The following is a 27250-nucleotide window of genomic DNA, read 5'->3' on the forward strand; positions in this document are numbered from 1 at the left end:
GGAGAATTCGTATTCGTATTGCTTTCTGTGTAAATCGATAGCTTTGCTATGTATGGCTGTTATAATATTTAGCGTGTTTAAGAACTAAAATGTCCATGTCCCATATACTGTACTGGTTGAGTCAACTTACAAACTGGAAAATAACCATACAAAATATTTGGCCGCGGAATATATGTTATATATCCGCTTTGATAGCTATCTCCAATAGCTATCCAGACTTTAAAGACATCAGACAGACAAAGCTCTTTCATCAAGTACTAATTACAAATTGCGCACAAAAAATCCCGCTGATAATCTGACTGTGTGATGCATTTCTTTCTTTACAAACGGGCAGTAGATTTTCCTCAATCAATAAGCAATATATGCTTTATTGTTATATATTGAGCATCGATTTCGAGTCAAATAACTGCAAAATTTTTACTGTAATTTTAGTAAAACCGATTCGAGATGGCCCAGTGGTTAGAACGCGTGCATCTTAACCGATGATTGCGGGTTCGAACCCAGGCAAGCACCGCTGATTCATGTGCTTAATTTGTCTTTGTAATTCATCTCGTGCTCAGCGGTGAAGGAAAACATCGTGAGGAAACCTGCATGTGACAAATTTCATAGAAATTCTGCCACATGTGTATTCCACCAACCCGCATTGGAACAGCGTGGTGGAATATGTTCCAAACCTTCTCCTCAAAGGGAGAGGAGGCCTTTAGCCCAGCAGTGGGAATTTACAGGCTGTTGTTGTTGTTGTTGTTGTTTAGTAAAACCAACTAAGCTAACCAAGCAGTATATATTGTATCAAAATTCCAGTCGACGCAAGTTGGTTTTTATACGATTTTTATTCTTCTAAAACTTTCACTGTGGGAAATTTATTTTCAGTGGTACATTAACAGGTTTCTTTACTTTACTTTTAACAAACAAAAAAACAAAAGAAAGCTGATTATCTTATCAACCGGTAAAAACTTTATTCCGAGGCTATGGTAGCCTTACGTTGAAAACAAAACTGTATAATAAAAAGTATATTTTAATTGAGTAATAAGAGTACCTTAATTGACTCCTAATCAAATAAAATATCTACCAATATCACTTATCCATTAGAACATACTCATATAAATTTATTTTTGATACAGACTCATAGCATGGCGTCTCAAGTATGACGTCATATATAACTCAGTATGCGGAAACTATTATTTACTCTTCGAGACAAATTTATAATGTGCGCAAATAACAGAAAATCTCTTACGAAAATAAATCTTAAAATGCGAATTATTTGTAAATTGTAAGTTTCTTTTATTTGAAATTTTCGTTAAGCAAAATCCTTGTAATTAAGCTGCAATTTGCCTTTGGGCGAAATATTATCCCATGATTTCGATGAACGACAGCGATGACCGATAGTATGCATCTTATTACAGTTATTAAATACGGGATATTTAGCATGTTTTTATATTTAGTTGGTGGAGTGGAGTTACGAATGTCTTGTTCTCGAGAACCATCTCATATTTATTAAATATAATAATAAAAATAACGATGTTAATTTAAAATATAGTATGCATCTTGTCACGCGATTGATTCTGTTCTAGATCTTTCTTTTGTTCGTTCCGTCTCTACTTCATCAAATTCAAATTTATTTATTGATTTTTAAAGGTAACATTAAAATATTATCGAGTAAAATTTTCTTTGAATTTATATATTTCTCCATTATATATACCAAGAAATCTTAAAACGTAGCTTACATTAAAATCTTGTTATTACGTAGTAGGTATAATGTACATAGAAACTAATTATAATTAAAATATATTATGTTTAAAATTCGAATGCAACAAATATAAACATGAGTAACGGACGCGTGAAAGTTTGTATACTGAAGCTGCGCGGGCGCAATCGGTCGGGATTGACGTCATCAACATTTCACAACAATGAATCTGACATCACATGTCGAAACTGTTCGTTTCCGATACTGTTCTGATGGTTACGTTGAAATATAGTACTGATTTATGACTTAGTTTTGCATAGCAAAACTAATAAATATCACAATTGACTTTAAAAAAAATTACTTACATAGACAAATACCTAATGGTTACCACTATACACCCATAGCTATTCACACTGTAGAAAATACTTACCAAATTATGATCTTTAATGTGCCACCAACCTTAGGAACCTCAATTATTATTTCTTGAGTAATCCTAGCTATCACAATCTTCAAAACACATAGGAATATACGTATTCCTGTCTGTAGAAATTCAGGTGGAGTTTGTAAAAATTAAGTGGTTTCTATCCAACCTGAAAATATCAGAATTAAAAAAAAGTTTGAATTTTGCACCACCATCAAGTTTTTGGGGGAGGGGGTCGGGCCTCTGGCAATTTAACTTACCTGACGAATCGCGGTAGCATGGCTACCACTTCACGCCGATTTTAAGTGATAGAATGGTACTACCCGTGCGTGCCGGCCCATTCGGCTGTAACCAATATAATGTAATTTTGCGACACTATATTCATATTACATTTCAACCAATGATGTTTTCATTTATTTTTCATTAACTTACGAACAACAATAATTATTGTTGTGTTTCGGTTAAAGGCAAAAATCTTGACAATCTTTGTTCCCATGCCTGGTGACGCTTTGGCGTTGTAAGAATGATTTTATATTTCTGAATTACTTAACGTCAGTTGGTCCACTTGCCCGTACGCCTACAAATTACATAAATATTTATATATATATACCATTATTAATTTATTTTATAACTTATAAACTATTTATACACATTTGTAGTGTTAAATCAACTAAAGAATAATTTACTGATGCTGAATATTCATGTTTTAAATACGAAATCTGCCTGATTAGTCTTTTCACGTTTTACAAAAGTAGAGCGTTAGACACTTGCATCACATGAATAGCATAATTAGCGATATAATCCCTGTCGTAAGACTCTTACATTAGAATAAAAAAAGTATGACTTAAAATATATAAGCGACGCATAAAGAGTTTAATCTTCAGTTTCTGAAACGCTGATTAGGATAAAATTAATTTATATGAATTCAATATGAGCGCTAATTGGTTGGTTATAGTCCGCAGATATTTTTTATTTTGCCTGTCATACATTTAAATAATTTTTAAAAAATACATAAAAAATTTATTCAATACAAGATTATACAGATGAGAACAAAAGCGTCGAGCTAATACTTGTTGACTTTCAAGCAGGACGTATTTATAGTAAAATTGTTTATTATTACAAATGTGAACTAAAACTAGTTAGTATATAAATCTTGGAATGGTGGCAAGAATGCTAGCAGCATTTGTCCGTTGAATCGCAATTCCGATCCTCTTGGCAAAAAAACGAACCAGCCCTCCTGTCACCAGTGGAGGCAATGAGGCGAGGTGTTATACTTTTGATGAAGCTTTTTGCACCACTACTCCAAGGGCCAAGCTTTTCGACAGCGATTGGAACAAAAAAGTAATTTGTATTTATTATATGCATATATAATTGTTTTTAACTAAAATTTTATTTTAAATGTTGAAAAAGAGTAACTACTGACTTTCTTGCCGGTTCTTCTCGGCAAAATCTGTATTCTGAACCCGTAGCTTCACTTAATATAGTTTGGTAAACGACCATTCAAAAGTGCTTGTAAAAATCTACTTCAATTAAGTTTATTTTGATTTTGATACGCGTCACCGTTCAAATTAAAACCAAACCAGTTAATCTGACTATGAGTTTTATCATATACTATGTTAGGGAACCTTATACAAGCACTTTTTAATTAATTAACAAGAGATAATTAATATAAAGCTACCATGAGTTTTGGTGTGTAGATTTAAGAGAGAAAAAAATAACAAGAATCTTAGTAGTTTACCAATTTATATTCATACATAATATATATATAAGTATATATTGCGAACGTTTTAATTTTTTTATAATTTTATTTTTATTAACAAAATAATTATACTAAGTGAACATAATGTATTCAAAAAGGTTTTAAGATAAATGTTATTCAAAATAATCAATAATGCTGTCACCAGAATATCTCATAGTTGCATATAAAATATTAAACCTTGTTTTATTCTTCCATCAGGCATAGTGAACCGAGGTGATTCGTTCCGAAGACGCCGATCACGCTCAGGCAGCCTGGCACCATCATCGCCCGCACAATCAGCACCAGAGTCCCAAGAACGCCGTCCAGTGGCGTGCCATCGTGTTGCGATGGTCGGCGCTCCCGGAGTTGGCAAAACTGCGCTCATCAGCCAGTTTCAGACCAGCGAATGTATAAACGCTTACGACAGGCAAAGAGGTAATATATATATTTTTTATTATTTCGTTTAATATAACAAAACAAATACATTTGTAACAAAAAAATTAAGCTTATGACATATCTTACGTCCTTTGATAAAACGTAAGAAGTTACTGGAAAGACATACTAGACAAAATATTTTTGTTTTTAAATAACAAAATGTTTATTAGGTTAAAATTACATCACACATAACATATTTTACAATTTTTAATTTTTGTTCTGACTAATCTTTGAAGCGGATGGACTGATTTTGACTTTTACTAGTAGATAGCTGATGTATTAAGGAGTTACTCAGGCTAAAAAGTAAAATGTTTTGTTAAATTCAAACACGCGCGAAGTCGCGTCTTCAGATATTATATTTAATATATATATACATATTTATTCAACGAATTCATTATAGAGAAATGGCTAAACGTTCTTTTGGAGACAGGGAAACACTGTCACTTTCAAAAAGTTTACTTAAAATTACTCATCAAGTAATTCTAGGGTCATCGTATTCGCAGCCTTAAAAGCTATCCACTAGTCCAAAGGGCAGTTAACTTATAACACTGCCATGAGCTTAGTTAGTAATTAACGTGCCTAGATATTAAGCCACAAAGCGTAAGCCTTGTATCCGAGTAATGCATTAGGTTTCCCAGTTCATCACTTAAGAAATTATAATCCGCCGTAATGGTGTGTACATTATAAAATGGTAGTGAATTAAACTGTGACGTCAGAAAAAACATTATTCCCTATGGTTTTTAAAACCTATCGACATTTAGAAATATATTTATTATTAATGATAAAAAAAAATGAGAGATGGTTATTTTCATTATGATATTGGTCGGTGGACGAGCAAATATGCCATGCGATGGTAAGTGGTCACCATCATCCATAGACTAATAGCGTTGTAAGAAATAATTCATTTCCACTCAAGGTTGATTAAATTTCGTCGAAACATAAGAGAAAAATGGAAAATGCTCTAATTTTGTTTGAATTGTGACTTATGGCTTTCTATAAGTTGATACAGTAAAAACCAGAAGAATGTTTGCATTAAATTTAAAATAAAACATTACTCATCATCGTTTCTATTATGTTGAGATAAACTTACCATTTAAAAAAAAAATTTAAAATAAAAATTTAAAAAAAATTTAAATCAACTACAAATATTTTTAATGTTGTTCAACAAAAAAAAAAATATAATCGAACTTTATTCGATCATTTTATGTACGTAACGAATCCATTGTGTCTAAGACAAAATGCTGACTTCACTTATTAATACAAAACTATAATACTACTAATATTACTTTCGTTAGTAAAAATTTAAGTAGAAATCTTTGTTAATGCAGCTATCAATTTTATTTTCTATCAAAAATCTACCACCAGTTCTGAAATAAACACGTCAGATCAAGAAAAACCAAAGAAAGAAAAATTGTACACAACATATTTTAACATTTATAACATTTTTCCAAAATGGCGTCTTTATAGTCTTGCTTGCTTGAAAGAAGTAAAATAATTAACGCGATAATAATTTATAAGCACCTTACAAGGTATTTTCTCAATTAAAAAACTTAAAGGCAAAGAAGAAATATAACATACAATCTAAATATTCTCTAATTATAAAAATCACAGGGAAAAAAAGCAACACAAAGCGGTTAATTATTCCAGCGCGTTTGAAAAATACAAAAGAATTTTTCTTTTATTCCGCTCCTCAGCCACAATAACATTAACGCTAGATCTAGACGAGATAGAGGAAGTCAGATTGTCGGCATTATATCACCTTATTGGATAACTTTTATATTGAAACGTACTTTTATTATATATGGTCACATAAAGCGTATATTCAATACTACTTTTAGGTAAAGGTTTAATATTTTAATGTAAAAAAAGATCATACTAGGTGACCCAGGCAAGCACCACTATATATATCTGCTTAATTTGTGCTTACAATTCATCTCGTGCTCGGCGGTGAAGGAAAACATCGTGAGGAAACCTGCATGTGTGTGCATGGATTCACCAACCCGCATTGGAACAGCGTGGTGGAATATGTTTCAAAACCGTCTCCATAATGGGAGAGGAGGCCTTAGTCCAGCAGTGGTTAATTTACAGGCTGTTACTGCACTGTTTACTGATATCTTCTGTCTCGCTTTCCTGTGAATTCGTAAAAAGGGACGGACGCGCGTTTTTTGATTTGACCAATGATCGCGCGCCATAGGCTATTTGACAATGGGAAAAATAAATTGTAAATTATTGTAATCGGTGTAGATTATGAGTTTAAGCATTTTTTCAAACGTTTGTCACGTGACACAAAACGCTCCTGATTGGCCGGGCTTATGATGAAGTCACGTAAAGTCTTGTAAACCTTGCTTTTCTACTATATGTACCACAGATTAAAAAACAGCAAAGTGACGTCACAGACCCCATTGCAACGCCATATTGTCCAAGTAGCGCTTTCGCGCGTTATTTAAATATGGATGATATTTTTCGGCAAATATGTACAATAATTAAAAAAATCAACTTTTACTGGTTTCCTTAACCTCTACTAAATGATATAAAATGGATTTTAAAAACTAGTCAAATAGCCTATTCTTGAGTAAGTTGTTAGTTAGTAAGAATACTTTTTTAGAGTATATATATATATACAATGACAATGTTGCTAATTACCAAGGTGAGATTTCAGATTCGTCTGCTGTAGGGCTCTAAATATTTTTAGATTATCACTACATATATATATAAAACAAAGTATCCCAGCCGCGTCTGTCGTCGTCTTATAGACAAGGATTTATATGAAAGATTTAAGTATATAATTTATTATGGTAGTGAAATAAAGGTTTTTGTGTAAATAGGTTGAAATATAACGACAATCTCTAGGAATTAGAACAAATTAAACCAATAAAGGTGTATTAAGTTCTTCAACATTCATTCGCATTCTAAATTTAAAAAATGATTAAGTGTAAAGCTATCATTGAAATGTAGATTCTACCGAAAATGAGCAACGAACTCAAACAAACTCAACAGAATTATTCTTCTTCATTAATTATATTCGCGCCTGTTTCGCTGGCCATTAAATACAAAGGGGTAATGATCAACTGAATCCAAAAATTAACAGCCTTTTTAATTATTAAATCGCGCCCCTTCACATTAAATTGTTGAAAGAATAGATCTACAGTCATCTTTAGACGATACTACGTCGATTGACCATAGTATAAAGAACGTTCCTTCAAGCGATCAACGCATTAAGACTTTTTTTTAATTTAATCTATATAATTAAGACATTTGCATAAATACAAAAAAAATAGATACGTTTATAAAATTACTTTGATATATTTTTTGGCACTATACTATACGACCATTGCCATTCTGAAACTCGACGATTAAAAAAAACAAACGTCATTAAAGAACGTTTAAAAATCAATATGTCATTCGAACAACGGAAATTACCAGGAAAAGGACGTATGTACCACAAGAAACCATAATAACGCTGGTTTTAACATAATACGAATATAAAGAATTACGTCGAGGCAATTACAAAGCGTAATCAATGTCGAATTGGACACTGTACATAAATCAGTGTTTAAATAAATCTTCACTGTGGAAATTTTATTTGGAAATTTACGTGAAATCTTTTATCGCCGACGATCTTGAATTCAATTAATAAAATAGAATGTATATTTTTTCCTCATTTCACAAATAACGAACAAAGATATATATAATAAAAAGATATAAGAATACAAATAGAGAAAAAAATAAAATAAAAATCACATTTAAAAAAACACTTTGATTAAAAAGACTCGATAAAACATTGTATAGTTTTAGAGATACTTATTCATGCTGTTATATTTGTATTATATATAATTATTATATTAAACAAAAATAAGTGTAATAGATTTAAGAACGTCATTCGTTAGGCTCTATAAAATAATACAAGATGTTTTCCCGCGCAAAATTAGAAATTAAAAATTCACGGACACTCATGGAATGTGAAGAGGAAATATTTGTCAGTTGGGTTTTATTTTGACTTCAGAATTATGAGATTAATAAAATTAAACAAATCTTCTTAATCTTGTTAGAATCGCCTACTTGAATATAGTATACTTTCGATTTTTTTTTTTATTTAAACAAAATCTAAATATTTATTATCAAACAAATTCCAATAACACTTCTGTGTCTTCTTTACATGGTATAAAACAAAGTCGATTACTGTATGTCTGTCCGTATATGAATACGGACTTTGCATAGATAGATCTTTAAAATTACGCAACGAATTTTGATGCGGTTTTTTTTAATAGATAGAGTGATTCGAGAGGAAAGTTTTTGTTTCCATGTATTGGACAATATAGTAAATAAACGCTGTCGATTTTAGAATTTTCTAATGTGATGCTGTTAATAAACAAATAATGTTGTATATTTAGTATCAGTATTGCACCGAAGCCGGGGTGGATCGGTAGTAACTAGACATATAAATAACTGTAATTGAGACTCCAGCATTATTTGGTAGGAAAGACACGTTTGGAGTAAGATTCTTTGTTTTACTACTTAAAACTTAAGTAAATTATGATATCTAAACAAACATTCACCATAAGATAAATAAAAATATTTTATTTATTAAATCCTAAATATATAAATAGTCATAAATACTTATAAATTTGCAATCAATCTGAGCGAAACATATTTAAGATCAAAGTCGAAAATATAATCTGGATAAGCAGTTAAGGCCAAAATCGGTCGATGGATTTACACAACATTATTACACGAAAATATGTTTACGCATCTGATCTTAGATTAGAGATTATTCTATATAAACGTTTCTAAGACGTCTCAATAACATACCTGTCAATATTTTTATTTATTTTTTATTTTATCCAGGTGGGCATATAACTTAAATCAACCTGATGGTAAGTGGATGGTGCTCGTTTGCCACATATGGCGTATGTGGCAAACGAGCAGGAGGCTCACCTGATGGAAAGTGACTACCACCGCCCATGGTCATCTGCAACAGCAGGGGGCTTGCGGGTGCGTTGGCGGCCTTTAAGAAAGGAGTACGCTCTTTTCTTGAAGGTTCCCATGTCGTATCGATTCGGAAAAACCGCCGGCGAAGGTGGTTCCACACAGTGGTTGTGCGAGGCAGAAAATATCTAAGAAATCGCGCTGTTGTGGATTTTCGGACATCAAGGTGGTGCGGGTAGTAGAAGACTAGGACTAGTACGGACAGCAAGAATGAGCTGCACTAATCACCCTCGCCATGCCTCTTCACGTTTGAAGACACCCAGGTTATAAGAGAAAGGGAACACGTGTGCTGGTAAATTTAACGTTTAAGGGTAAACACTTCTTTACAAATTTAATTAATCAATATTCGTAATTATGTCATCACGGATTTTCTTAAGCTCAAAGCCTTTTTATCCATACGTAACTTTAATTTTAGTTAACACTTCATTACGCTTACTAAAAAAAGTAAGTACATACGACGTACTTACAATTTAACACCAAAAGACAACTAACGATAAGTGTAATAAAAGACATACGTATCCTTTGAATATAATTCTTCCAACGCCCGAGAAGGAAATAAAAGATTTAGATGGACAGATAAATTAGACCCACGTACAAACCACCTATAATACTTAATTTTACTTCATATCTTATTCATGTCATAGAAAAAAATCATTTCATTAACTGTATAATTTTATTCAAATTCAGAAATCTATATACCATAAAAATGTGTAAAAATTCCTTATTAAAAAACGCTGAATAAAACCCGCAATATTAGATCGATCAACCAATCAATCATGCAGGATAAGTGGCCATTGAATCGTCTGAGATGCGGCTCATCCACTTTTAATTACTCTTGATAACAAAGGGCAACTAATTAAAAACGCAGATTGAGTTCTCGAATATTTCGAAAGCTCTAGACTCGACTACGCTTCTTTTCGAAACACACCTTCAAATTTATTGCTAATTAATTCAAAGAATAAAAAAATCGGCTTAATACATTCGATTTTTAAACATTCAGTAAAATACCTTGAGGCTTCGCTTGCTTGTATGGGCGTTGTAGCTCTGACAAATAATCTTGAGACGCGAAATAATCAAATTCACGTTCGTATTTATAATGTTCTTATCTGTTTATTTGTAATACTATATTTAGAGTTATGGTTAATATAACAATATAATGATAGAGTTATTACATAATTTTGGTAAAAGAAAAATGAATGCAATAGGAATTAGACCAATAATAAATAGAACTTATTTTGTATGCATCTTAGTGTGTATTGTGTTTGCTTATGCGTGTGTGTGAGAAAAAGTGTGTTTATACAGGGTTATTGGTAACTCGACGTACATCCGCTAAGAGGTGATAGGGGTGACTATTGACAATAATTTGAACCCCCATATGCATAATCCAAAAGTGAACCATTTTTGAGTTACCACGTTTTTTAGATTTTTTCAAAATTTGTCAAAAATGCAATTTCAAAAATTTATTTCGACAAAAATATTAATAAAAATCTATTTTTTGCCTCTGATTTATAAAAACGAACAAACAGTGGATATTTGTCAATATTTAAACCATCATTATCAGCCCAAATTTAAAAGTTGGAGACGGAAAACGATATTATTTAAATTAAAAAAAAAATATCCTCAAAAATGCCTTAAAAACTAAAAAAAATATTGTGGAACTTGTTCTGCAGATTATTTTAAAAACATAACCGTTTTCTTAGCTTTCCAAAAATGTATAAAAACTAAGAATTTATTTCAAAGCAGCCGAAATAAAATAACCAGAAAGGACGCTGGTGGGAATTCACATTCGAACATGAACGAATTTGTACTATAAGCCGCTCTTTAAAATTCCCACAAAAATAAATAAAAATAATATCCTACGTAAAAAATCTTACTTACTCACTTAACTTACTTACTTAATACAAGTTTAAAATAAAATTGTAGATTATGTCACCGGAAGATTACAAAATTCGTTAGATTACAATCTGACGAGACAGATTGTAAACTGTTGAAACATTGTGAACTATGAAATGTGATTGCAATTTAACGTATTATTTTTCGCTATATTGTAATCTATCGAAGTCAAACTGTTAGATTACAATCTACCACGCGTCAAATTGACAACTGTCAAAAGCTCTTCCTCATTGGCCGATTCACAATATTTCGACTGATTGCAATTTGTCTCATGTATATATATTTTTTTTGAATTAATTAAAAGCGTTAAAGTACTGAAGATATCGTTATTGTGATGCATGTTTTATTTGTTTTTATTTTAATAAGTTTCAGATTCATATTGTTTTTGTTATAAACTCGTTAGGATAGCGAAAAATCAACACGGAATATTCTTTATCAAAACTGTACAAACATTTACTGTATTTTCTCAGTTGCAAAAAACTTCTAAGCGGAAATACATTTTAGTATTCGAATCGATTCGTTTTTTATGTTTATTTATGACTAGAGAGCTCGGTTATTCTATACGTCGCCCTGTGTGTATAATATTTAAATAAATTTTAAATACACGTTTCGTCATATTAATTTGATAAATATATTTTTTTAATGGTATAGGTTTGCGGACGAGCATATGTGCCACCTGATGGTAAGGCCCATCACCCATAGACAATGGCGCTGTAATAAATATTAACTATTCCTTACATCGTCAATGCGCTTGGGAACTAAGATGCTATGTCCCTTGTGCCTGTAGTTACACTGGCTCATTCACCCTTCAAACCGGAACACAACAATATTGCGTACTGTTGTTTAGTATTAGAATATCTGTTGAGTGGGTGGTACCTACCAAGGCGGGCTTGCACAAAGTCCTACCACCAAGTAAGATTTAACTGCAATCTATATAACGAGTTAGGGATAAACTCTTTATCAGACTTGATGATATTCAAAATATAAGTCTAGTCGTTCACGTCTGCAAAATCTCTCGTTTTTTTATTCCCTGAAAAACTTTTTACGCTGTCATGTGTTCTACGTCATACTGACTTCGCAAACAGGTACGATAAAAAAAGATCCTAATTAAAGTTTTTGGTGCTTCGACATATATCTATACTGTTGGAATAAACAAGCAACATCTGCGTCAAGTCACACAACTTCCCTTAAAAAAAAGAAAGGCGGGAGATTTGCGGCTGACACATTGGGATCGCTATTATGATTATTACTGTGAAGTGTGATTATTGATGGTTATTTGTGTTGTTTACTAAATGGTTTTATTTTGTGGTAGGTTGATTGTTATTGTAAATTAAAGATAATTGTTTTAGAGGTTAGCCTACTTCCTACTTCTGGTTCTAAAAATATTATATATATAAACACACCTTGTTGTTTTGCGTGAGTCTTAAGCTCTATAACTTTACTTAAGAAAACATTCGTATTTTATTATACATATTTTAGTATGAAGGCAGCGTTAATAAGACACGCAATCGCTCAACATTTTCGTCGACTTACCTTCCAAAATTGGCACTTGTGACTGACCCTTTCATTTTAATTTAAACCTTTAATATTGACCCTATATCCCCAAATTGGTGCGATCATATTTAAAATGATAATATAGAATATTATCATTTTAATATATATAGAATATATATATATATAGAATATAGAGGTTTCGCGGACCAGCGGGTCGCCCGCGAAACCTCTATATTCTATATCAAGGGATATTTTAGTAATTCCGAAACCTCTAATAGGTTTTGTTTTGATTCCATTTAATTGTTTAGTACAAGTCACTCATCTACATTTGGCAACAAAGTGATGAAACTTATTTTAAATAGACGTTAATTTTTTTTTTAAATTTCCTTATTTAGCTGTAGCACCACGAGCGGCCACTACCTATTAAAAATTAATTCTTTGTTATTAATAATTTAATTGTTATTAAAAATAATAATTCTTAAGGTTGATATTTTATGTGTAGCTATCGTTCCATGATCACTGGAATAGAAATCTGCTTACGTTATTGGTATATGGGAGACTTCGATGATAACCTTCCGAAATCCAAACTCAAATATCAAATATTTATAATATAGACTATCAGTGGCACTCTGCGTATTAGGCTGTTGATTGTCATGTGTTAGGCAAAAAAGTATCCTATGTCCTTTTTTGATGTTCTAATTTGCTTCATACCAAATTTCGTCAAATTCGGTCGAGCGGTTTGGTCGTGAAAGAGCGACAGAACAGATAGACATGAGTTACTTTCTACTCTACTTTTTTTTTTATTAACTCCGTTTACACACACAAAATCCCTTTACACGATAAAAATTTATACAAAATAAATTTTCATATTTTTGCGTCCTTTAAATGAATAGTCTTACTACTTTGACCACATCCCCAGGCTGTTTGCATTAGTACGTAGAGATCAACCAGACGTTTTAATGTAAAATATTACACAGTGTTGCTAGTGCTACGGTAATTGAAACACAAACATCTATACATATAATAAAATTGGAGTGTCTGTTTGTAATATTAAAATAGCCCTTTTTTGCTCAATGCATATATATGTATGTATACACGGCACATATACCAAACCATTATTTACACTATTGTGTGTCGGTTTATTCCGGCTAATCTCTGGAACGGCTGAACCAATTTTTACGGGACTTTCCCTGGCAGAACTGATGTAATAAGGACTAACTTATTTTTTTTCTGTTAAATTCATACGCGTACAAGGTCACGGGCACAACTAGTAAATAAATAAAAGCCCCTTGAACAACTAGCAACCTTATGCCAAAGTGAACCCTGAGTAGTTCGATATTTCAAAAATGGAACGAAACTTTTTTAAATGATTTTTTTATTAATATTTTATGACTCATGTCGTCAGACAGTCATTCAAATAAAATCAAAATTTATGATGAATATGTTCAACGGCAAAAATTGCATCTTAACCGATGATTGCGTGTTCAAACCCAGGCAAGCACCACTGAATTCTCATGTGCTTAATTTGTGTTTACAATTTACCTCGTACAAAACATCGTAAGGAAACCTCCATGTGACTAATTTCATAATAATTCTGCCACATGTGTATTCCACCAACCCGCATCGGATCGAGCGTGGTGGAATAGGCTCCAAACCTTCTCCACAAAGGGAGAGTAGACCTTAGCCCAGCTGTGGGAAATTTACAAACCATTGTTGTTGTTGTTCAACAATAGTGTTATTGCCCTTCCTACAGTGGATTACTAAAAATTAAGATTAAAATATGAAAACTGCATATTTGTGTATATGTATATAGACATTTATTAAGAATGGAAAAAAGGGTGAAATTACATAGCTATACACATAATTATTATTCTGTTGTAAAGTACACATATGTATATACATAAGTACACATACATTTACACACAAAATTTACATAAGCACAATAGGAGCTGTTAGTGCAAATTACCACTGAAATAATTTTGACAGAACACAAGTTATCGCTATCTCTTTCTCCCATATGGGATAAACAAGGACAGTAATACTTCTAGTATTGTTAAATTAATTTGTTTAGGAGTGGATATTATGTCTTAGATTAAAGAAAAGATATTATTTGTAAACTTTGCTTTATTTCCTGTATCTTTGTATTGTCTACTAGATAATATTTGATAATGTGGTGTATTCTCGGAAAAGGACTAACCGCATACAGCGGAGACATTCTACGGTCAAACCACAATGGTGGTTGGTTATGGAGTTTCATCTGCAACACGTCAACTTTTATAGATAGATAGATCGGTATATTGTTATATAAGTTTCAAGAAAGACATCTTAAAAGACTTATATATAAAAATTTATACAAGTCTTTGTCAAGATTTTGATGAGGTTTTTTTTATAGATAGAGTAATTCAAGAGGTCTTTGTAAGGAGGTTTTTGTATATAATGCATAGACAATATATGTATTTAAGTAACACTGATAATTAATTTTTAAAGTTTCTTATGTGATGTCGTATTTTTTTTAATTTTATTGCGCTTACATTGTAAAGACTGGCTGAACCCTACTAGATAGACCAAAATATATAGTACAGAATTGTACACCACATTAATGTCTAAAAAACGTCCACGATGGTATATGTCCATCTCTACAGATAACCTACAATATACAATACTTTCGAAGCGATTTTAAGCAATATAGCATTAATCCTTAACAAATTAGGTACATTAAATAAATTGTGCATTCAATATAGACAAATACGGCTCTTTACAGCATGTATTTTAAATGAATATTTTCGAAGATATTACAGTTTTAAAACGCAGAAACTACTTCGAGGACAATTTTAAATAAAACTTGCGAATAAAGCAAAAATAGACTTTCCAAAAAGCGGCTTTAATACATTATGCGGCATAAACTACAAGGTACCACCCTCGAAAGAGCTGTAATCGACCTCAGTAAAAAAACTTTGCAAATATATCGTACATCATATGACATCACATCACATTCACAAAAATTCATTAAAGACAGTAAGAAATTCTGCCCCATATCGCACCCTAACTGTGAGCCGTTTAGGAGTTCCATCACTGCAGTATAAAACAAAGTCGCTTTCTATATCTCTATATCTTTAAAATTACGCAACGGATTTTGATGCGGTATTTTTTAATAGATAGTGTGATTCGAGAGGAAGGTTTGTTTATATAATACATGAACAATATAGTAAAAAAATACTGATAATTTTAGAAGTTTGCAATGTGTCATCGTGAATAAAAAAATCTGTAGTATATTGCATCCGTGCAAAGCCGGGGCGGGTTGCTAGTTCAATATTAAAAAAAAAAAAAAAAACATTCTGCTCAAAAAAATTGAATTCTATTTTATTAAAAACTTACTTAGCAAAGTCGAGGAATATGGTTGGTTATAATACAAAGTGACTTTACATTACATTAATTAACTTACATCAAAGCAAACTGCATTTTCACGGTAAAATTTTTGAGTCTATGGTAAATACGAGTTTCATTCCGCAAGAAAACAAATTGGATTGATAAAAGTTACATGCGAGGCGGAAACAAAATACCCGCAAGATTTTCCAACCCTATTATTAGTGATATTCATTTCCACAAACGTAAAAGTAATTGTTATATTTCGCTCTATACATTGAGTTGTATATGTGTGGTCATAACAGGTCAATTATAATATGACATAAATATAATTTATGCTCTTGACACTCAAAAATAATGACCAATTTTTAATTGGAATATTAGTTCCGGAGATTAGATTATAAAGAAACTTATTTTTTTTTATATCATGATTTATTAGATGCTAGCTAAATAGAAATGATGTACTAATAGTTGTGGTCTTTAAGAAAAGAGTACGCTCTTTTATTGAAGGCTAGTCGTATCGGCTCGGAAATACCGCCGGCAAAAGCTAGTTCCACAGAGTTGTTGTGCGAGGCAGAAAATATCTTAAAAATAAAGATGTTGTTGAGTTTCTGACATCTAGGTGGTGCGGGTGAAATTCAGCAGCCGAGATTAGTCCAACAATTCCTCGAAACATCCCCGGTAAAAATCAAAATCAAAATAAACTTTATTCAAATGGGCTTTTACAAGCACTTTTGAATCGTCATTTAACAATTAAGTGAAACTACCACCGGTTCTGAAAGTAGATTCTACCGAGAAGAACCGGCAAGAAACTCAGTAGTTACTCTTTTTCAACATTTAAAAAAATACAATCATATAGGTAAATACAATTATATATGTATGTAATGTATCCTGCCTGGAAGTCAACGGGTATTAATTCCAAGTTTTATCATCTACAAAATTTGTTGTCGATTTATTATTAAAAAATCAAAATCATATAATAAAAGCCACTGACATAAAAATTACATCAATACACTTTCTTCAAAGCCTGTATCACTAACAATTCAAAAAGTTTTATCAATGACAGACTATAAAAGACCACGATACAAGTATAATAAACTCGATTAGACCTCATCATAAGGCCGTCTCGGGAGATTTAGATTGTCGGGAAAATGTCACTGAACGTAAAAGAAGTTGATTGAATTTTGGCAACCTCTATGAACGCGTATCAATCCTTATTGTGTTACTGTTAAGGTTTATAATAGGATGTATTTAATCCTATAGAATAGAGTCAATTTTGTCTATTCATTTCTGTAGTTTAAGTCTCGAATTAGATACAAAATACTGTGCCTTCATATGTTGCAGAAAAAACCTCTATTCTTTTCTGGGAATTTTTAGTACTATTGAAATTTTTTATAGTACTGAGAGATGTATTAAATATTGCTTATGAAAATAGAATTAAATTTCGAAGCAGATTTAGGTTTTGATTCATTATTTTAAAATAAATTCCACTTAAGGGATTAATATTGGTACACATATTCTAAGCGATAAATTTTAATATTTCGGTTGCGTGCAGGGACAGTCATGAGCTTTATTTATTTATACTTTACTTTAATAACAATAAGCCTGTAATTTTGATTATGATTTACATCAAAATGCCATGTTTGAAAAAGGTCATATATTGAAGTACTACAAAAAGCAAGAACAATACCGCCATCAATAATGACTGTTAAAAACGATTTTAATTTTTAAAAGCATATTTTGCAAATTTCATACAATCCCTAGTTTATTTCCTACATTTTTTACTTGACTTAAGAATACTTAAAAATGTTAGTGTTGGAATGTTACAAAAATCCAAGTCTCCACAGATACTAAATAATTAATTAGTTATTTGATTACATGTTTACATTCATTCAATCTTTCACTCACTCAATGATTGTTAAGATACTCGGTTACTTTGTGTCACATTAAATTAAACTGTCGAACAGTGCAGACGTGTCTTTCTTTCTACCTGCGACCCATTTCACAACAGGTTATGGGCCCAGGCTACGTGCCATAATTTTATTAGTTTATTCGAAGTAGTCAATCTAAATTCCGTTATTTTAAATTCAAAAATGGATTCACGAAATAAAAGGAATATATAACAATTTAATGGTGACCGTTACAGTACTTGGAAGTTTCGTATTAGATCACTTTTAGGAGAATTGCAAGTATTATCCGTGATTGACGAAGAACCGCCACATATACCGAACGAAGAGTGGAATAAGAAGAATATGATTGCAAAAGGTTCTGCCGGTGCGAAATTGGATGAGATGGACAAAGTATCGCACTTGTTATTAACACTACCCACATCTTACGACGGTGTTATAACGGCGCTAGAAACGCTAGGAGAAGAACAATTGCATCTTACTTTCGTTAAGACCCGTCTTTTCGATCATGAAGTGAAATTAAAAGCTGATACAACGACTGAAAATTTAGTTTTACATACATTTACGAAGAAGAATACCTTAAAAAATAAACCCGGATTAGATAAAAATAAATCACATTATTATAATTACAATAAAAAATATACAGGAAACACGACACATAAGATATCAAAATTGTATTGCGATAATTGTGGACGACGAAATCATGTGAAGAAGGATTGCCGTTATTTCAAGACGATGCAACAAAATGGCGGTAGTAGCAACAATCAAACGCCAACTGCAAATACATTACAAATATCCAATAACGAGGAGAGTTTCGCTTTTATGTTATCAAATTGTAAGTTGTCTAATTCTTATCACAATTCTTATAATAATACAATTGTTTTTCTTTTAGATTCGGGTGCAACTGACCACATTGTAAATAGTAAAGATTTCATTTCATCATACTCAGATTTAATCTCTCCGATAAAAATTGGTTTCGCTAAAAACAACGCTAGCATTCGAGCTCTTGGTAAAGGCCAGATTCACGTCACTACTAATTTAGGTTTTCAAGGATCAATTGATAATGTCTTATACTCGCCTGAGGTACCGTATAATTTACTTTCCGTAAATCGTATTCAGCAAGCAGGTATGTCTGTTATTTTTAAAAGTAATAGTGTTTATATTTACAAAGATAACAAGTTATTAATGACTGGTGTTAGCTATAATAATTTATTTAAGTTAGACTTTCAAGTAACGCGATGTCAATATAATTTAAATTTATCTCAGACTTCTAAATCTTATGAACTGTGGCATAAACGTCTTGGCCATTTAAATAAACAAAAATTTAATATTCTTAAAGGTTTAATTGATGATAATAATGTAATTAATTATATTACTCCTAGTGATGCATTGTGTGAATCATTTATCATGTATCACTACCATTTGCCAAATCAAAACAAAAATCGGATAACAATAAGCCACTTATTATAATTCATTCGAACATCTGTGGTCCTATTACACCAACTATATTTAATGACAAAAATTACTTTATAACTTTTGTTGACGATTTTACTCACTAAACAGTTACGTATTTAATGAATTCTAAGGCGGAAACATATAAATGTTTTAAAGATTATGTATCTAAAAGTGAAAATTTGTTTAATTTTAATGTTGTTAATTTGTATTGTGATACCTAACGGTCGCGAATATCTTTCAAATTAATTCAAAGAATTTTGTGTTGACAAATGGATAATGTATCATTTAACGGTTCCCTATACTCCGCAACAAAATGGTTTATCAGAAAGAATGAATCGTACATTGACCGAAATGGCAAGATCCATGGTTATAAGTGCGAAATTAGACAAAATATTTTGGGGTGAAGCTGTTTTAGCAGCTACATATTTAACAAATATTTTACCCACTAAAAGTCTAATAAATAAAACACCATATGAGTTGTGGCATAGTAAAAAACCGAAAATAAATCTAAAAAAAACTAGAAAAACTAAATTTGACGAGAAATCTATTAAATCAATATTAGTTGGTTATAATGCAAACGGATATAGATTATTTAACGTTGAAAACAATGAAGTGTTTGTAGCCCGCGATGTTATATTTGACGAGTTAAATTTTGAACAAACACGACCAATTCGATGCAGTAGTGACAACAATAATAAAGTGATTCCCTCAAAAATTAGTAAGCCCGAAAATGATTCGGCAAAACTAATAAGTCAACAACAAGATTCTTTGAATGAAACTTCTTTTGAAAATCAGCCAAGTAATATAAGGCGCAGTGAAAGAATTCGCAATCTACCCCCCAAAGATTACAAACAAATGAATGATCCTGATTTAATGCTATCTCTAATTACTATGCAATCTTTACCTTCATGTTATAAGAATATTTTTAATAAGCATGATTCCGACAAATGGTTAGAAGCTGTAAAAAATGAAATTGAATCACTTCGCAGCAACCAAACGTGGTCTTTAGTTGAAAAACCAAAAAATGTTAATATTATTAGTTGCAAGTGGGTATTTACTATTAAAAACAATGAATTAGGCGAACCTATACGCTATAAAGTTCGATTGGTTGCTCGAGGTTTTACTCAGGAGTATTTACAAGACTACGATGAAACGTTCGCACCAGTAGCACGGATAACTACTTTTAGATTTATTTTAGCTTTGGCAAATCAATATAATTTACATGTCCATCATATGGACGTTAAAACAGCATTTCTTAACGGTATATTAAAAGAAAATATCTATATGGAAGTACCAGAAGGTATTATAGCTAATAATAATCAGGTGTGTAAATTAAATAAAACATTATATGGCCTGAAGCAGTCATCCAGGTGTTGGTACGAACGTTTTGATCTTGCTCTTAAAGATATGGGTCTTAAAAACTCCGAAGTTGATCCTTGTCTTTACATATTAAATAAAAATTGCATAGATAAAAACGTTTATATTGTTCTGTATATTGATGACTTAATAATTTCTACTAAAAATTCTGATTCATTACAAATGTATAAAAATAGTCTTATGCAAAAATTTCAAATGTCAGATTTAAAAGAAATACAATTATTTCTTGGAATTAGAGTTCAAAGAACAAATAATACAATTTCTTTAGATCAATCTACATATTAACAAAATGTTTTAAATAAATTTTCTATGAATGATTGTAATCCGTCAAAATCACCTTTTCCATGTAAATTAAATTATTTAGCTTTAAATTCGGATGCATACTACGATGCACCTTGTAAAAATGTCATAGGCTGCCTTATGTATGCAATGCTTTGCACAAGGCCAGATATTTGTGCTTGTATTAATATTATAATATATTATAATAAATATATATTAAAATATGAAGCAGATATCAGTCTAAAAATAACAAGGAATTGTGGAAAAATTTAAAACACCTTTTACGTTACATAAAAGGAACAGTTGGGTTAAAATTAGTGTATAATAAATGTGATTTTAAAGAAATAATATGTGGGTATGCAGATTCTGATTGGGGAGGCGATCAAAACGACAGAAAAAGTACAACAGGCTATTTGTTTAAAGCTTTTGATAATTGTACAATATCTTGGAAAACACAAAAACAAGCTACTGTCGCCGTCTCCTCAACGGAAGCTGAGTACATGGCTCTTTTCGAAGCTGTAAAAGAAGCAGTGTGGATAAAATCACTGCTAAACAGTATTTCTATCCAAATAAAAGAGCCTATTATAATATTTGAAGATAACAATAGCTGTATTTGTATTGCAATAACCCCGGACCATAAAAGGTCCAAACATATAGACATAAAGTACCACTTTATTAGGGAAAAAATCGCCGACGATATAATAAAGTTAGAATTTATTTCCACAGGAAATCAACTAGCTGATATATTTACTAAGGCGATGCCCTCGAACAGATTTCTAGAATTAAGAAAGAATTTAAAATTAAATTAATTCAAAACTTATGTGAATTTTCTAAATTAACTTGAATGTGTACTTGTATTTTTGAGGGGGACTGTTGGAATATTACAAAAATCCAAGTCTCCACAGATACTAAATAATTAATTAGTTATTTGATTACATGTTTACATTCATTCAATCTTTCACTCACTCAATTATTGTTAAGATACTCGGTTACTTTGTGTCACATTAAATTAAACTGTCGAACAGTGCAGACGTGTCTTTCTTTCTACCTGCGACCCATTTCACAACAGTTAGTAACACTATGGTAAATAGAAATTTACAACTTATGGGTATCGGAAATTATCGGAATCTTGGAAAATATTTGCCTATACTGATGCAAGGCAATCTCGTTTCAAAAATACCTTATGCAATAGTTATAACGTATAAATTCCTCTGAATTCCTGTTTCACGGGAATAGACATAGCTTCATAAGTAGACATTCCTTGAACCGAATTCTTAAAAACACATTTTAAATTCTGTTGATTCTACTAGTTGCTTAAAAATATTTCCGAAACAGGAAGTCTCCGATAAACTCAAAATAGTAAAATGTATTTTTAATAGTGGGCTTAGAATCCAGACCAAAGAAAGTATTGGGTAATGGGCAGATTAATAAGCTTGCTGTAGGTGTAAGCATTACATATTAAATTATAAACCAATTAAGTTATCAATTCGTCTGTATATATATATTTTTTTTATGTTTGTTACCTCATAACTTTATACTGGGTGGACCGATTTTGATAATTATTTTAATTTTATTTTTTCCGATGATGGTATCCGTATGAAAACGACATAAGCCTTAAATTTGCATTATGTATATGCGCGACAAATAGGTGAATAACTGAAAATCACGTGAAACAATTTTGATGATTCTCTTTTTATTATACAAGATATACTTCAAGGGTAGTTTGCTGAAAGTTTGGTAAGGTTCTGAGCATAGAATCCATGAAACCGTACTCAAAATATAACAATAACTATAACTACGTTATATAATCGCAAATAGACTATTAAGTAGTCTAATACTTTTCATTTATTTTTACTTAGGAGGGACTCTAAAAAACATGTTAAATACGCAATTATTTTTATTACTTTTTTGTGCATATTCATTTGTGTTAAAATAGTGTTTTGTTTAAAGTCGGTTTTTCTTTTTGTAAAATTTTTTATTTATTAAATTTTTGTATCCCAGTCCTAATAAATGTACATGCGTAGTTTTGACTATAAGATGAAAACGTAAAAAGAATAAAGATAAACAAACGTAATCTTAGGTACTCCATGGAATTAGCTAATAGCTCAGCTGAATTGTATGATGCTAAAAGTCCTTGAGTCCTACATTATTCCACTTAACTGCTTATATCCACTTTAATTATACTTCCAAAATTCCGATAACAGCTACGTCAACGTTTAAAACGATCGCAGATTCATATTAAATATCGAATATTATTTATTTGTCCCCTTGTGGTCAAAATAGAGAATACAATTATATTTAACTAATATAGGGATTATTGTTGGCTGTAATTGCAGTACCAAAGAACATCTGAGACATGTTTGAGTTTTCACAATTTTAATATTTAAAAAAATATTTTTAAGTAAAATAGGTAATATACATCAAATTTATGTTTAAAATTAGAGAGTCGAGATGGCCCAGTGGTTAGAACGCGTGTATCTTAACCGATGATTGCGGGTTCAAACCCAGGCAAGCACCGCTGATTCATGTGCTTTATTTGTCTTTATAATTCATCTCGTGCTCAGTGGTGAAGGAAAGCATCGTGAGGAAACCTGCATGTAACAAATTTCATAGAAATTCTGCCACATGTGTATTCCACCAACCCACATTGGAACAGCGTGGTGGAATATGTTCTCCTCAAAGGGAGAGGAGGACTTTAGCCCAGCCGTGGGAATTTACAGGCTGCTGTTGTTGTTGTTTAAAATTAGAACGTTTCGAGAGATAAGGATAATTTGACAAAGATATCGAAAATAGCAACACATAAATTATCATTAAATATTTCAAAAAAATTACATCAAAAGCCAATTCTTTCTTTACTAGAATTGATTTGAAGCAAGAAAAGCTAAATCATAAATCTATTTTACTAAAGTCGTCCAAGGCAATTTACCAGACAGGACAAGACCCAAGGGGCAGAACCGACTTATTAATTAAGGCAAGATTTTCTCTATATTTTTAATATTCTATTCAATTTGTAACGAAAATTGAGCGTGCTTACATGTCATTCATTAAAATAATGCTGATATAAATACATCCATTTTATTTATTATTTTCTTAAAATATAATCATGATTACGTTAAGTGCTGTGATTTTGAAACAATATCATTGGTTAATGTTTATATTATGATTGGAAAATAAAGTTGCCATTTAAAAAATATATTGTATTCATAAAACGGTCTACTGACGTTACTTTATCGTATATTTTTTTAAACATTAAAATAAAAGCGTAAAGTTTAATTAACTTTTAGCGATACTGGCATAAAGGTACTGAAATTTTGTAAATATTGAAGACAAATCCGTCACTTAAAAAACTATCCGTTTGTCTATTCTAGTTTTCAGAGCGTTCGCTTTTAAATCACTTGGACAGCCGTTTTTTTTACGACTAAGGACTATGTCCAAGCAGAAACTATAAACGAATAATATCAAAGTTACACATGAATAATAAAAGTGTTTTTACATAAAATTCAAACGAACAATCAAACAAAAATTTTCCTTTTTATAATATATGTATACATCAGTAAAGTAACAGTCTGTAAATTACCCACTGCTGGGCTAAGCCTCCTCTTCCATTAATGAGAGGGCTTGCAACATATTCCACTACGCTGTTCCAATGCGGGTTAGTGGAATGCACTTGTGGCAGAATTTCGATGAAATTAGACACATGCAGGTTTCCTCACGATTTTTTCTTTCCCCGCCGATCACGAGATAAATTAAGCACATATATATAGTGGTGCTTGCCTGGGTTTGAACTCGAAATCATCGATTAAGATGCACGCGTTCTAACTACTGGGCCACCTCAGCTCATATTAGATTATACTGATATATAATATATATTAAGTCAATTGTATATGTAATTATGGTCAATATGACAGTTTCCCTTGCTATTTACAATTGTTTATATCTTAATGTTATAAGCTAATATTCTAACATTCTTCTCGAAGCAATATTGATAATAGCCCATCTATTTAATATTTCTTCATCAAAACTATCAACTGACACTCATTTATCGCTATGAATGCCTTTTAAATTGATGTTATCACCACTATAATACATAAAAGTGATAAAACTTCGATAAAATAATTTACTCATTTTTACATATAATTTTTCTACATTTGTGTGTAAGTGTATTGTCGCCAGAGACAAGACGGCCATTGAGAACGAGTGCATCTTAAACGATGATTACGGGTTCAAACCCAGACATGCACCACGGAATTTTCATGTGCTTTTTTGTATGTAATTCGTCTTGTGTCTTGCTCGGCGGTGAAGAAAAACATAGTGAGGAAACCTGCATGTGACTAATTACGACGAAATTCTGCCACATCTATATCCACCAACCAGGAGCAAAGTGGTGGAATATTTTCTAAAACTTACCCTTAAAGGGAGAGAAGGCCTTAGCCCAGCAGTGGGAAATTTGATGATGATGATGATGATGACGATCTTGATAAAATGATGGGTGTGGTGTGTATTAGTAATTCTTTTCCTAAAGGGCGTTATCGATTCTGTTTTTTTTTAGTAAATAGTATAATATAATCCTTAAAAAGCCTACCGCCTTAATCGATATTTAAAAAATAATTTCATGTATTCCTGGCTTCAGAGAAAATATTTATAATTTAACGTAAGAATTCGGAACGGGCAGCCGAAATATAAAAACGCAATCATAATATTCATTCGACACTTAACACGAACAAAATATTCGTATTTGAAAACGGACTACTGAATATTCGGTGAAGCAATTTTTTGGCGCGATATTCCATCCTGTGATTGCAAAATCTTTAAACGAGGTTTTATATTATTTCGTAACACAATTTTTTAATCATTTACTGGGTAAATTTTACGACGAGTAATTTAAAAAACATGATTTCCTAGGTTTAAATTTTCGAACATTTATTGCAATAATTATTTTGTTAATTAAGATCACAAACATATTATTATGATTACCACTGTCAATTACTTTCAGAATATAAAAATATATTTTTAAAAAATCAACTCAAAAGTATTGAAAATAATAAAGCACACCAAACACAAATCCTTTTACTCTTAAGATGAAGACTTAATAACATAAACAACACAAACACAAATTAAACAGGCACATGAAAATTCCAATCGTCATGAACCCACCTTTGGTTATGATTCACGTCTGTCTAAGTTAATACTTCTGTTCTGTTGCCGAATTAAAAAATGTTAAGAAATGCTTGTGTGCGAAAAGTATTCAATTAGTGAGTTTATGATTGATATCACACCTTGGGAAAAAGACGATCGCCTCCTGGCAAATTGCCAGGAGGCGATCGTCTTTGACAAAAAAAAGAGCAACTGAGTTTCTTTCGCCGATTTTTTTCGGTTCAAAGTGTTACTTTTTAATTTGACTATAAATAAGTAAGTGCAATGCTTCTATATTGACTAAAGAAAGTTGAATTTTAGTTTGAGTTTAATTATTAAAAAAAAAATTGTAAGTAAATGCAAAAATATTGAACAACATATGTAAGTCTTTTAAATCACAGTAAAAAGTTAAATTGTAAGCGATATCCTTCCAATTTCAGAATGACATTTATAAATAGAAGTATATACATACATATGTCATAGAGATTAATATTAATATTCAAAGGGACAAATTGAATTAACCCAATCAGAAGAGGTTGGGAGAAATTACATGAGTCTTCGTTATCCAGCACACGTGCTCATTACGCCGTATTCAAATAGAATTTAATAAACCAACATTATAATTCGTAAGTTAAACATCTGTGAAAATCTTTCGACCTTTGGATTTAATTAAATACGAATATAATAAAAACTTTTTGGTCGTTTTTAATAAAATAATCATCGTCATAAGATTATCAATTCAGAAAAAGTTTCTTAGAATTTAAATTAGTAGATGTCAACTCAAAACATATCAAATTATACTTCGTTAATCAAGTTGGGTCTTACGAGCATTTAAGAACTGCTACCGATGATTTGTGGGTGGTATATATAAATATTAAATCATTTTATTTTTATGTTTTTCTTAGTCAATCTTAATCTTTTATTCTTATAAATATACTTCATAATTGTCTCATGCTAACTTCTGGTGAAAAATTCAACTCTTAATAATCAATAATCAACTTATTTTTATTATAATGGTAAGCGGACCGTCATAAATGCGGCTAGGTGCAAGTGATCGCCTCAGCACGTATGCATTGCAATAAGAA

General features: G+C 31.3%; 1 protein-coding gene across 1 annotated transcript in view; it reads left to right on the forward strand.

Moving 5' to 3' along the window:
* LOC124536424 (GTP-binding protein REM 1) overlaps positions 1-27250 on the forward strand; it is a 167743-nt gene that overhangs the window by 114293 nt on the left and 26200 nt on the right. Inside the window, exon 2 of the mRNA XM_047112965.1 lies at positions 4063-4278. Coding sequence (XP_046968921.1) covers positions 4063-4278 — 216 coding nt within the window. The remainder of the gene's footprint in view (positions 1-4062; positions 4279-27250) is intronic.

The sequence above is a fragment of the Vanessa cardui genome, chromosome 16, assembly GCF_905220365.1.
Source record: "Vanessa cardui chromosome 16, ilVanCard2.1, whole genome shotgun sequence".
NCBI lineage: Eukaryota > Metazoa > Arthropoda > Insecta > Lepidoptera > Nymphalidae > Vanessa > Vanessa cardui.